This window comes from Callorhinchus milii, unplaced genomic scaffold (assembly GCF_018977255.1).
Source record: "Callorhinchus milii isolate IMCB2004 unplaced genomic scaffold, IMCB_Cmil_1.0 Scaffold2, whole genome shotgun sequence".
NCBI classification, from domain to species: Eukaryota; Metazoa; Chordata; class Chondrichthyes; order Chimaeriformes; family Callorhinchidae; genus Callorhinchus; species Callorhinchus milii.
The window spans coordinates 1,341,936-1,354,913 of record NW_024704743.1 but is presented as its reverse complement, the minus strand read 5'-3'; the positions used below and the strand labels follow the sequence as shown (position 1 = coordinate 1,354,913).

General features: G+C 53.4%; 1 protein-coding gene across 7 annotated transcripts in view; it reads left to right on the top strand.

Annotated features, from left to right (window-relative positions):
* The window catches only part of nktr (natural killer cell triggering receptor), an 82,419-nt gene that overhangs the window by 62,712 nt on the left and 6,729 nt on the right, over nt 1–12,978 (top strand). For 4 of the 7 annotated variants that reach the window (XM_042332499.1, XM_042332501.1, XM_042332504.1 and 1 more), the window contains 8 exons: nt 2,839–2,868; nt 4,808–4,953; nt 5,117–5,227; nt 5,762–5,993; nt 7,515–7,667; nt 8,173–8,260; nt 8,765–8,913; nt 9,198–12,368. In XM_042332499.1, the coding sequence (XP_042188433.1) occupies nt 2,839–2,868; nt 4,808–4,953; nt 5,117–5,227; nt 5,762–5,993; nt 7,515–7,667; nt 8,173–8,260; nt 8,765–8,913; nt 9,198–12,368 (4,080 nt within the window). The remainder of the gene's footprint in view (nt 1–2,838; nt 2,869–4,807; nt 4,954–5,116; nt 5,228–5,761; nt 5,994–7,514; nt 7,668–8,172; nt 8,261–8,764; nt 8,914–9,197; nt 12,369–12,978) is intronic. The other 3 variants (XM_042332500.1, XM_042332502.1, XM_042332503.1) reach the window with 3 other exon arrangements.

Genomic DNA, 12,978 nt, shown 5'->3' with positions numbered 1-12,978 from the left:
CCTGTACTTCACTTAAGACAGCTCCGCAATCACTGCTGTGCTAATGAAGTCAATGCTAACAAGCCATCCTGTTTTAACCTGTGGCGTCCTGTAGCTCAGCGGTTAGAGCACTTGCAAGCGTGAGGACCTGGGTTCGGTTCCCGGCCGGGGTAACACCTTGGGCAAGTTTCCTTACTCCACAAGCCTGATAGTACTACCTTAAGAAAAGAAAATAATAATAATTATAATTTGGTCACTCAATCCACGACTGTTTGTGGGGACGCTGCTGCATTTCACCCACAAAATAGACAGTCAATTCACTTTACAGTTATATTCTGTGAAGCGCTTTGAGACGTCTCGAAGACGTGAATCAGTTGCAAGGATTATTATTATATAACCTCCCCGGCGTTTTCCCCTTTCGAATGCGTGTCCTGAGGTGGTAACAATTTCCAGGATGTTTTGGTCGCAGTGCAGGGCGGTCGCATTAAGGAGAACGTATGATCCGATAATTCCGATCTACCAGTTGGGAAGCCGAGCTTCGTTAACAGCTCGGTTCAAAACTATTCCGAGCCGCTCCGAGCTCAGTGCAGAGTCGGATTTCCTGTTCAATGTGACTTTGCCCGTTTGCAGCATCTTGCCCGTTTGTGGGGTCCGAAATGTGACTGTGTATGCGATGCTCCTCACAGCTCCACAGTCCAGAGGGTTTCTCACTAAAAGCCTCTCCTCCCCCCCCCCCCCCCCCCCCGAAATCATAAATACCTGTGACTTACTTACGGATCGGGATAAATCAACAGAGGCAAACACTTCAGTTCTGCATCTATTTCCGGCAAAGTGCGATTTCAGCCTCACAGTTTGATTTAATGAATGAATAACATTTATTAAATAATTGTTTACCGGCAGTAATTTGGAATCCGGTTGTTAGTCGACTGGAGGATCGCTTTTCCGAGGGTAATGATTGCTTGTTACCCCCACGACAATTTGTGGGACACCACTGTGCGCAATTGGCTGCCGTGTTTCGCCCACAAAACACAAAGTAACTCCACTTTGGAATACATCCTGTGAGGCCCTTTGAGACGTCACAACGACTTGATAAGGCGCCGTATCAAATGCAAGGATTATTATTATTATTTTCAACTTGCCGTTTCACCTTCGATCACAATAGAATTCAGTTGACAGAAGTCAATGCAGGACTGAGTGTGAGGTGTTTTTTTATGGCTGCCCACCAGAAAAAAATATTTCGTTTAGAAATACTTAGAAAAAATATTTAATTGTAAAATGTAGCACGGAAACCTGCGATCCGCTAAATGTTTGAGCCTTGTAAATCTTGCGTCTGCTCCTTTTAGAAAGGACGTGATGAGGATTTTATGCGATAGATTTAATGGGAGGGTTCAATTAATTAAAAATACTATTTTTTTTTGCCCGCTGTCGAAAACGATTAATGTTAAATAATGGCCCGACTGAAAGGCCCTGATTCGGTACATCGCTGTGCCAGACAACTGCAATGCTTTCTTTCCTGTCAAACGAAACTTGGACATCTGGTTCAGAAAGATAACAAGAACTGGGGCTGAATGAATCGGAAAACACCAGTAGCGGGGTGTGCGGTGGGGGGGTGGCGGGGGAAGGAAAGGTGTGACATTATGGGGCTGTTCAGGTGGACTGCAACGGGGTTGTCCATTGCTGCATCGGGTCATTTTTAGCTTGAAAAGGACGGGAAAGGTTCAGAGCAGAGCAACCAGGATGATCGTCTTGACGTTGAGGGTCCCGGAGCTAGTTGTGTTCTCAGCAGGAAAGAATGGAGGACAAGGGCGGGTCAGGGCAGAAACGATGGGCAGGTTTCCTTACTCCACACGGCTTTGTGGAAGGAAGAGAAGCCGGCGTTGGGGTGGGGTAGTGGTGATGCGGGAGTGGACGATTATTGTCGAGTGGTTTCTTATTGACCTGGCTCTCGTGACTGACCTGTTGTTTGTGGGTGGGGATAAGGGGAGAGCGAGAGAGAGAGACACTCGGGAATCTACAGATGTGCCAACAGGAAACGAAAGGTTGATATCCTTGGGGTTTTGTTAATAAGCCGGTGCTGGGTAAACTGTATCTTTAACTCACACACTGCCAAATGGGTGAAGACATCACCTAACCCTAACCCTTTATTGTGGCAAGATGTCTTTTGGTTAAAGTGCGGGTGGAAAATACAGATAATTCATAATCTTACCCGCCCCGCGCCGCCACAGGAACAGGAGGAGGCCATTCAGCCCCTCGAGCCTGTTCCGCCATTCTATTCGATCATGGTTGATCTGTACCTCAACTCCGATTACTCGCCTTTGCCCCATATGCCTTGATACCCTGACCTGACAAGAACCTTATCCACCTCAGTCTTGGAAAGTTTGAATGGATCAAGTTATAATCCACAGCCTTTTTGGGGGGAGAGAGTCCCAGATTCCCTCCCTTTTTAAAAAAAAATGCCGTTTAAATCGATTCGACCTCTACAGCATTCTGAGCAGTCGGGGACCCAATAAAAAAAACAAAAGGTTTCCTGTTTGACATCTAACCTATTTGGCTCTGATTTCGATGGGGAGAAGAAGTTATTGGCTTAAGTGTAGAGAGAGAGAGAGAGACATTGCGGGTTAAACACTACAATCAATCCACCAAATTCAGTAAGAGTGTGTGTGACTGTATAAATTTTGCGGTGCAATTTATCGGTCTAATTTTTTTTTCTCTTTTTTTTATTTCCCCCACCCCCCCCCCCCACCGCCTTCCCCCCCAAATCCGCGACACTACCAAAAAAAACATCCTGAAATCCCATCACCTTTCCCATTCCTTTTCAAAACACCGCCCTGTTCAATGGGACGCTTCTCAATGGAACAGCACTACAAAGCCAGCACCTCACCTGGACAGGTAAGACTATTTTCATTTATCTCTGCTTCCCCCACCCCACTCGAGGAATTGTCAACTCTTAATGGCCTTCGGGAATAATTCTGGGCTCACAAAATAATCTCCGCATTTTTCCCCCCCCACCTGCAAAGAGTTCTCCAATATACCTAGAGAACACATATATATATATATATATATATAAAGAGAGGTCCTTTATTTTGTGGTGACTCTTAACAGGAGAAACACAATTTGTCGGAGTGGAAATTTTGCAAATTTAGCCACAACAACTCATTTCTATGATAACAACAAGAAGTTACGTTGAGAGGACGTCCCAAGTCGCTGGACAGTCAGGGATTTGGACCTGAAATAAGGAGGGGTGGAGGTGCAGGGAGCGTAGGAGGGTGACTGAAGCCACCGTCGAGAAGGAGGGTCTTGAGACGGGTCTTGAAGCAGGCGAGGGATGGAGCGAGGCAAAGGGACTGTGGTATGGAATTCCAAAGAATGGGGAAAAGAGAGGCTGAAGGCTCGATAGCCGATGGTGGGGGCGGACCGGAAGGGGGGACATGGAGCAGGCCGGAGCCCTCTGAGCGGAAGGAGCGTACAGGAGTTAGCAGGCCACAGAGGTAGGGAGGAGCAAGGCAGTGGAGGGCTTTGAAGGCATGGACTAGGATTTTGAACTCTATCCTCTGGGGGATGGTGAACCAGTGGAGCCGGGCGAGGATATATAGTCAAATTAAATGACATTGCTCTGCGGATAAATGGGACTTGATCTTTAAAAGAGATACGATGGGTTGGTTGGCCTTCTTCTGTGCTTTAATATCGAGGTCCCGTCTGCTTGTTAAAGATCTCATGATACAATTCAAAGTTTCTCCTATGTGCTGGCCAGCAAATCCCACCGGAGAGAAAAGAAATTGACCATTCACCTCGTAACTGTTTGTTGGGCTTTGCCGTGGGCAAAATTGGCTGGTGCACTTGCCTACAAAATACGCAGTCAATATGCTTTACGGGACGTGGAGAGACTTAGTGTGATGAGGTGCGATATCAAAGCAAGGATTACAGTGTTTTTATTGCAGTGTTAACACTTTTCAGAATGGAGTCTTTGTGAAAGATAGATGTACTTGCTGTTGTTATGATGTTCAGTGCAATTTGAATGCAGGATTCAGGATCAGAAACCATGGCCCACGTGTTCTAATTAGGCCATCGGCAGCAAAGAACACGTAACCTAGTTGAAGCGTGAAGGTGGTACATGTTGAATAGTAAATGATTTGAACTGCGGTGTGTTGACTCTCAGGAGAATTAACTTGCCAGATAATGCTCATAGAGACCAATTAATCTTGTTCTTCGCTGACTTGATGCTAACACGCTATCCAATCTGTTTACCATGGTTGTCTAACATACGGAGTCCCTAGCATAGTGGTGAGAGCGCTCGCCTCACAAGCTAGAGGACCTGGGTTCGATTCCCGGTCAGGAGGCAAGTTTCCTTAGTCCACACTCTTGTTTGCCCAGCATTAAGTAGGGACCCAGTTGTTAGGCGATTAGCGGATCGCTTTCCTGGGGGTAATAATCCCTCCGAAAAATAATAAGAATTTGGTCACTCAATCCACGAATGTGTGTGAGACAGAGACACTGCGCAAGTGGTTGCCGCGTTTCGCCTCCAAAATACACAGTCAATCCACTTTCCAAAAGATTCCATTCCAACGATGTGATAAGGCAAGGATTATTATTATTATTAACATGGAGCCCCAGTCATAGAATATCACAGCACAGAAGGAGGCCATTCGGCCCATCGTGCCTGTGCCAGCTCTTTGAAGGAGTCACCTAGTCAGTCCCAATCACCCCCCCCCCCCCCCCCCCCCCATATACCCCTGCAAAGTTTTTCCATTCAAGTACCTATCCAATTCACTTTTTGAAAGCTGTTGTCGAATCCAATCGTCTTGTGTTGCGGGTTTCTGTGTTGGTACAGAGTACACGTCGTTTTCGGACAAGTGATAACAGGCTTCGAGGTGATCAAGGAAATCGAAGACTTGAAGACCGATGCTGCCAGCCGCCCCTATGCTGACGTCAGGACCATTGACTGTGGACAATTTGTACCCAAATCCGCGAGCAACGGTGAGTGTTGCTGTGTTTCGTGAGTTTGCTTTGGTTTTGGGAAGGGGAAAAGTGCTACCTCTTCAATGTATATTTTTTTCTTCTTCTTCCTTCTCTTCTTCCTTTCTCTTCTCTTTTCTTTTCTTCCTCCCTCCCTCCCTCCGCCAACTGTCCACCTTCTTAGGTTGCCATGCACCATTTCCCAGCCAGGAGAGTGGGCAGGTGACCTTCTTCCAACCCTCTGCCAATGACACTTTAGATCCAGATGAGAGGAGATGCACAAGAACATCCCAAGGTGATGAACCTTTGTTGTCGCTCCTTGTCTGGTGAATGTGTGGTGTGGGTGTGTGAGAGAGAGAGAGAAAGAGAGAGGACCATTGATTTGCCTCCACGTGGCAACCAATTTCACTGATCCGCTGGAGCATAAGCACATAATCTATGATCCCTGTTATCCAGTCGTTGTGTTCCTACGTCCCTCACCACTAGAACTCCCTCCTTCCCTCCTGTCACTTTGCTTCGCCCTCTTTCTGTCTTTAACTTCTGCCTCAAATCCTACCTCTTTGAATAGACCTCCCTGGATGTTGCTCAAATCCGGCCTCCAGCCCTTGGCAGCCAAAAGGTTGCCCACACGCTCTCCAATGTGAAGGTGCTGTATATCTTTTTCCCCCTCCCTCCGCGCTCCGCCCCCACCCCCCAGCTCGGCCGAGGTATCCTCCCGACACGAAAGGCACCGTGTTATCAGTGGTGAGCGGTCTAGCGGTGCGGGGGCTTTGCCGTGCAAGATGTTTGGCGACACGGGTTGACTGTGTTACTTTACGGTGCCTTTCAGTGGCGGAGCGCAAAAAGAAGACCGCCGCCCGCTCCTCTTCGCCCGAATCAGCCCCCACCACCTCCTCCGACTCCGACTCCGACACCTCCCCCGAGTCCTCGGACTCACAGAGCGAGACCGAAGACGAGAGATCCCGCAGGAGAAAGCGGAAAAGGCGGGTGAAAAGCCGTCACGCCAAGAGACGGAGGGAAAGTAAAGCCAAGAGGAGAAGAGTGTCTTCCGGCAGGAAGAGGTGCATTTCTCATTTTTTCTTATAATAATAATATAATAATAATAATTCTTGCGTTTGATACAGCGCCTTATCAGGTAATTGAAGCGTCTCAAAGCGCTTCACAGGACACGCTGTAAAGTGCATACAGACTGCCTTTTGTGGGCGAAAGGCGGCAGCCAATTGTGCACAGCAGCGTCCCCACAAACAGCCGTGGATTGAGTGAATAATTTTTTTTGGAGGGATTATTATGCCCGGAAAAGCCATTCGCCTAAATAACCCATCTTCCTACCGAACTGCTTGGTAAACAGAAGCTTGTGGAGTAAGGGGTAAGGTTTTCGCCCTGCCCGGGATTCGAACCCAGGTCCTCTGGCTTGCGAGGCGAGTGCGCGTTGGTTTCAAGTCCCTATCCAATTCCCTTTTGAGAGTTGTTATGGATAGAATCGTCTTAACCACCCGCAGTGGGTGAAGGGGGAAGGGCGGAAGAAAGTTATCAAAGGTGAATTGCTCCGAATTACGCTTGTCTTTTACGCCCCCCCCCCAAAAAAAATTCTTCTTCTTCGCCCTCTTTCGCCCTCCGCTCCATGCCCGCCACCCCTCCTGATCCCAACCCCCCGGCTCGGGTCAAAATCCTTGACTGTCCAGCGCCTTGGGACGTCCTCCCGATGTGGGAGGCGCTGAACAAACGTAATACTAATAATGATGATAATAATAATCCTGGCATTTGTCACAGCACCTTATCACGTCTTCGAGACCTCTCAAAGCGCTTCACGGGATGTAATGTGAAGTGTAGTGTCTGTGTTTTCTGTAAGTTAGACTCTCTGATCAAAACAGTACGTTCCACGAGCCGTAGGTGGCGATGAATTTTATACAGCGCTTACGGAGCTGAAATATCTCAAAGCACTTAATGGAATTGTCCGTAAGACGCCGTGTCTGTGCATTTGTAGGTGAACGCAGCAGCGTATTTGCACGCCCCAATGTCCCGCAGCCATGAAGTAAACGACCAAGTAATCTGGGGAATTTGTCTGAATAATGTCGGCCGGTACAAATTAGCTGCCGCACTTGCCGGCAGAACATTCATTTCGTTCCTAGTTAATTTCATCCTGTGATAGCGCTTTGAGGCGTTTCTTTCACTGGAAAGGCACTGTGTGAAAAGGAGGTCGTTCAAGCTGATGAGCCTTACAGGCTGGTTAGGCCGACTTGGGAGACAGTTGAAGGACTAAACACACGGTCCTCTTCGACTGTGCTTACGGCCACCTCCCCCCCCCCCCCCCGGCTTGGAGTCAGGCTCCGACAAACAGGCGTTGATTGAGTGACCAAATTATTTTTATTTATCTTGAAGCGACCGGGTTCCTGCTTCTTGCTAGGTGTGTGTGTGTGTGTGTGTGTGTGTGCGTGTGGAGAAGCGTTTGGGGGAAGGAAACTTGCCCAAGGTTTCGCCCTGCCCGGGAATCGAATCCGGGTCCTCTCGGTTGCGAGGCCGGAGCTCTAGCCACCAGGCTGTGGGGGTTTACGGTTTAACTTAGTTGATCCTTATTTTCCAAGCAGCACCCACAATGGAGTGGACCAGGACCTTGAGAAGGAAAAAGAGTCACTCACGAAACGACAGAAGCTATTAGTTCGACCCGAAGAGATCCCCCCTGTCCCCGAGAATAGATTTCTTCTCCGACGTGATCTACCCAAACCAGCTGCTGAACTGTGAGTGAGCTGTACATCCCCGGGTTAAACCAATTTGTCTTTTAAGGTGTAATCCCTCATCCTCGTACCCTCTTTACTCATCTTCAGATATTCCTCTTCGATTCAAGTTCACAGTCTCCGGCAAAGTGAAGCACGTGAATGGCCGAGCTGCGTGTGGGTTTTAGCTGGTTAGACTCCAGCAGTTACTCCCAACACACACTCTGGGCTCCCCCCCAACCCACCCCACCCCACCCCACCCCACAAGCCTTGGCTCTCGCCAACCTGCGCCTAATACTCTCCGGAATTAGGTAAGCGGGGGGCGTCCCTCCAGGGAGAGAGAGAGAGAGCGCATTCCATTCCAACAATCTCTCTCTGGGATTTCCACGTGTAGGTGGGAGGCGGGGAGTTCTCAGTTGGGTTTGGATGGTCTCGAGCGACGGTGATGGGTTTCTACGTGTGTCAGACGTAGAATTTCAGAATTTTTTTTTTCGGTCTGAATTTCTGAGGGTTTTTCTTTCGTTTGCAGGAAGGTTCAGGAAATACCGCTTGTTCTCAATGAGCAGAAGCCAGCGGTGTCAAAATCCGGCCGTAAAATTAAAGGCAGAGGCACAATGGTACGTATTTACGGCTTTTAGTCCTGGAGCTCAATGGTTGGAGCGCTCGCCTCGCAAGCGAGAGGGCCCGGGTTCGATTCCCTGGTGGGGCGAAAGCTCAGGCAAGTTTCCTTATTCAACACGCGCGCCTCTGTTTACCAGCAGTCAGTAGGAACCCGGTTGTTAGTCGATTGGCGGGTTAATAATTAGTAATAATTGTTTAAAAAAAAATGCTCAATCCACGGCTGTTGGTGGGGACGCTGCTGTGCGCGATTGGCTGCCGCGTTTCGCCCGCAAAATATATAAAATATACTCTTTACTGCGAAGCGCATTGAGACGTCTCGAAGCCGCGATAAGGCCTTATGTGAAATGCAAGGGGCTATTATTATTAATATTTGTGGGTAACAGTGTGCGAAAGAGGCAGCCTGACCAGGTAGGAGCCGAGCGATTGCAGGTCCAAAGGATTCTAACGATCGTGCCTCTCTCTCTCTCCCGCTCTCTCTCTCTCTCCTCTCCCCGGCTCAGCGATACCGCACTCCTTCACGCACCAGAAGCCATTCGGAGTCGGAACCAGAAGAAGAGAGTAGCGAAACACCGCCTCACTGGAAAGAGGAAATGCAGCGCGTGAGGACGTACAGAGCTTCCAGCGTCGACAAATGGACCAAAGGAGACAAGTACGGAACCTTCTGCCTCGTAGCCCTCGCGCCCTCCGTTTCCACCGCTGATGCTTTTAGCCGCTTCGCAGCCCGAAACTCTGGAACCCTCCCAATCCCTCCGCTTTGCCCCCTTCCCGCCTTCAAATCGCGCCTAAAGGCCTTCCTTTTTGACGGTGTTTACAGTCACCCCCTCTCTCCCCACCCCACCCACCCCACGCTCCCGGGAGCTGCCCCTGCGTGAAGTTGTTAACCGAGGAATAATTCCTTTCCCCCTCCCATCCCTCACTCCCCACCCCCGGCAGATTGAGATCTTACTCCGACCGGTGGGACGAGCGAAGCCTTTCACCCTGGTCAAGATCCTGGTCACACGACGGCTACTACTCGGAGGATCAGAGCGCGGCCAAATCCAGGCACCCTGGGAAGCCAAAGAAGGAGAAGAAGAAAAGCAAGACGAAGAGGAAATCGAAGAAACAGAAACGAGCCAAGAGGCCCAAAGCCGGCAAGGAGAAGGCCAAGGTAGCCACCATACCTGCCGAGGTGGACTCGTCCCACTCCTCCAGTTTGGTGTCGGGCCATCGCGCCAAAAGTAATCCATCTTCGTCTTCCTCGAGGGAGTGGTCGGGATCCTCCAGCCCGCGATCCTCCTCAGCCGCCACCGTCTCCTGTTCCAGATCCAAATCCAAATCCGGGTCCCGGTCCAAGGAGAGGTCGAGGTCGAGGTGTCGACCGAGGGCCAGGTCTCGCTCCAAGTCCAGGTCTCGCTCCAAGTCCAGGTCTCGGTCTCGCTCCAAGTCCAGGTCTCGCTCTCGTTCCAAGTCCAGGTCTCGCACCAGGTCTCGGTCCCGGTCCCAATCGAGCTCCAGCTCCACCTCGTCCAGAAGCAGGTCCGCCTCCCGGTCCAGGTCCAGGTCCAGCTCCACGTCCAGGTACGGACGCAGCGCGTCGCCCGGACACGCCAGGTCGCGCCGCAGGAATCGGGGCCGCGGGAAGCCGGAGGCGGCCTCGAAGGGGAGCGAGAAGGCGGAGGCTCGGGGAGGGGGCGGGGGAGGGGCGGTCGCGAAGGCGGCGGAATCCGCGGGCGCGGTGCCTTTGAGCGAGAGCCCGCCCCCCTCGCGCTGGAGACCGGGGCAGAAGCCCTGGAAACCCTCCTACGTGCGGCTGCTGGAAGCCCAGGCCAAGCTGAGCGAGGCCACGCCAACAGCCAGCAGCCAGGACTCCCGAGACCACCGTCGCCACCGGCTCCGTTCCCTCTCCTCGGACCATCGGCCCAAAGATTCCGACGGCCGGCGCCGCTACCCCTCGGGCCGCGACACCGACCGCAGTTCCAGCTCGGACTACCGGAAGAGCTCGAGGAGCAGAGAGCTCAGCTCCCTCTCCAGGAGCCGCTCGCGCTCGGCCTCGAGGAGCAGTTCCCGGTCCCGGACGCCCGGCAAGTCCCAGTGTCGCCGGGAGAACTCCTCCTCCTCCTCCTCCAAGTCATCCAGTCGCTCGGAGTCCGAGGAGGAGGAGGAGGAGGGGCTGGCGCACAGCGAGGACGATCAGCCTGGCGTTCGCAGGAACAGGAGCTCGGAGCCTCGGAAACGCGTTAAAGACCCAACTCCGATCCCTGAACCCGAACCTGAACCTGCGGCCAAGGGGGGCGACGGGAAGCAGCGAGGGAAGAATAAGCAAACCCCGGGGGCCTCGTCGGATTGTTCCAGCCGAGGCGACCGAGAGAGGGGGAGGGAGGCGGGAGAATCCCAGAGGACGAGCAACAGGCCGAGCCCTCAGCCCGATAGGCGCGAGAAGAAGGGGAAGAAGAGCGAGCGCCGAGGGGACGGAGTGTCCGACAGGGACCCCGTCGCCAGAGAGGGACCCCCGGAGGCCAAGGTCACGGCACCTCCCAGCCGGCCAGCTCCCCCGCGGCCTGACAGGCCCACCACCGCGAGGGACGAGCCGAGCGTCCCGCCCGCAGAGCTCAGCCGCGAGGGCAAAGGGGGGACGGCCTCGAAGAGGAGCCACAAGCGGAGCAGGTCACCGAGCGAGACCGAGGCCGAGAGGGGGAGGGAGAGAGAGGGCGGCAAGAGCAGCAAAGCGAAGACCGGGTCCGGCGGCGAGGAGGAGGAGGAGGAGGGAGAGGTTGCGCAGAAAGCAGTGGGAGTAGTACAGGCCGAGCGAGGGTGTCCCGCCAAGCGACCCAGGTCCCAGCCCCGGTCGCCCACCCCCAGCTCATCCCCGGCCTCCTCCGCCTCTGACTCCGAGAGCCGGAAGTCCACGGCCCACGGCAGCTCGGAGGAGTCGGGCGTCTCCGGGAGCGAGGGGGCGAGGAAGCGGCGGAGGAGGAGGAGGAGGAGGAGGAAGAAGCTGAGACGCAAGGTCAAGAGGAAGAAGAGGTCCAAGTCACAGGGCGGCAAGGTGAGGAAGAGCAGCGAGAAGAGGAAGAAGAAGAAGAAGAAGGACAAGAAGGTGGAGAGGCTGAAGGAGAGGTTTCACTGGCAGCCGCCCCTGGAGTTCGGAGAGGAGGACGAGGAGGAGGTGAAGGTGAAGGCCGAGGGCAAGGGTAAAGGTGGAGGTGCAGCCGCGAGGAGTAAAGCCGAGAGCATCGTGGCCAATTCTTCGCCGGATCACGAGCCCCCGAGCCAGGAGAACGCCCGCCCTCCCGAGACCCCCAAGGGCAGCAGCTCGGGGCTAAAGCGGGGTCCGGCGTCGCCCCGCGCGGCCCCCAGCAAACCCGAACCCCCCCAGAAAGGGGCGGACAAGAGGAAGTCCCCCCAGCAGGGCCCCAAGCTCCCGCCGAGCCTGGAGAGGAGCAGCCCCCCACCACCGCCGCCACCGCCCAGCACCCCCGCCAGCACGACCACGGCCACCACCCCCCCAGTGGCCCCCGGCCGCGGCCAGCGGGAGGCGTTCCCGGGAACGCCGGCCGGGTCTGGGGTCCAGGAGGTCAAACGCGGCAAGAACCAGCAGGAGGTGGGCCAGGCTCCCCAACCGCAGGACGTGAACGGAGCCGTGGCGGAGACCGAGCTCAAGGCCAAAGGCAAAGAGGGCCCGGAGGCAGCCGACAGCGGCAAGTGGAAGCCCCTGAAGGGTCTCCCGGCCCCGGCCCTGGCCCTGGCCGGAGCCCCAGCCGCAGCCGGTGCCGGAGCGAGAGGCAGCCCCAAAGTGGTGGCCGAGACCAAGACCGAGGCCTCCCAGGCCGATCAGAAGCCCCCGGGGCTGAAGATCGAGATCAAGAGCAAGCGCCGGGTCAAGCCGGGCTCGCTGTTCGACGAGGTGCGGAGGACGGCCCGACTGAACCAGCGGCAGAGGAATCGGGAGAGCTCCTCCAGCGAGGAGGGCTTCCCCTCCAGGGACGGCAAGCGCAGGTCCAGCAGCCGCAGCACGTCCCGCGGGCACTACCGCTCCACCTCCCGCGACGCCAGCCATTCCCGCACACGCTCCCGGTCCTTCAGCCAATCCAGGAGCCGCTCGCGGAGTTACAGCTCGTCGTCCAGGTGGGTTCTCTCTCTCCGTGCTGTGTGTGCGAGTCTGAGCTCACAGTCCAGGCTGACACGGACATTGGCCAATGCTAATAACAATTAGTACCGATTATGGCTAATAATAATAATAATAGTAATAATAATAATCACGCGTCTATACTATAGGACCACGGAGCTGTCTCGAAGCTTGGCAGAATGTACTGTCACGTGGATTTGTGTGGGATTTTTTTTTTCGGATGGGTTTAGGACATATTTAGATTTTTATTCGCTTCGACGTTGGGTTTCGTATTCTTTGTTAACTTTGAACGTTTTGATGCACTTTTAAATCCTTTTTTTATTTTAAATTCGCTTTTTCGAACGTTAGGTCCGGGGTTGTGGGTTCAATACGTAATAATAATATTAATAATATTAATAATCCTGGCATTTGACCCAACGCCTTATCAGGCTGTTGAGACGTCTCAAAGCGCTTCACGGGTTACACTGTAAGGTGAATTGACTGTGTATTTTGTGGGCGAAACGCGGCAGCCGATTGCGCACAGCGACGTCCCCCACAAAGAGAGAGGACCCGGGTTGCTTCGGGGGCGAAACCTTAGGCCCGTTTCCTTACTATGTGTACCTAGCGGTA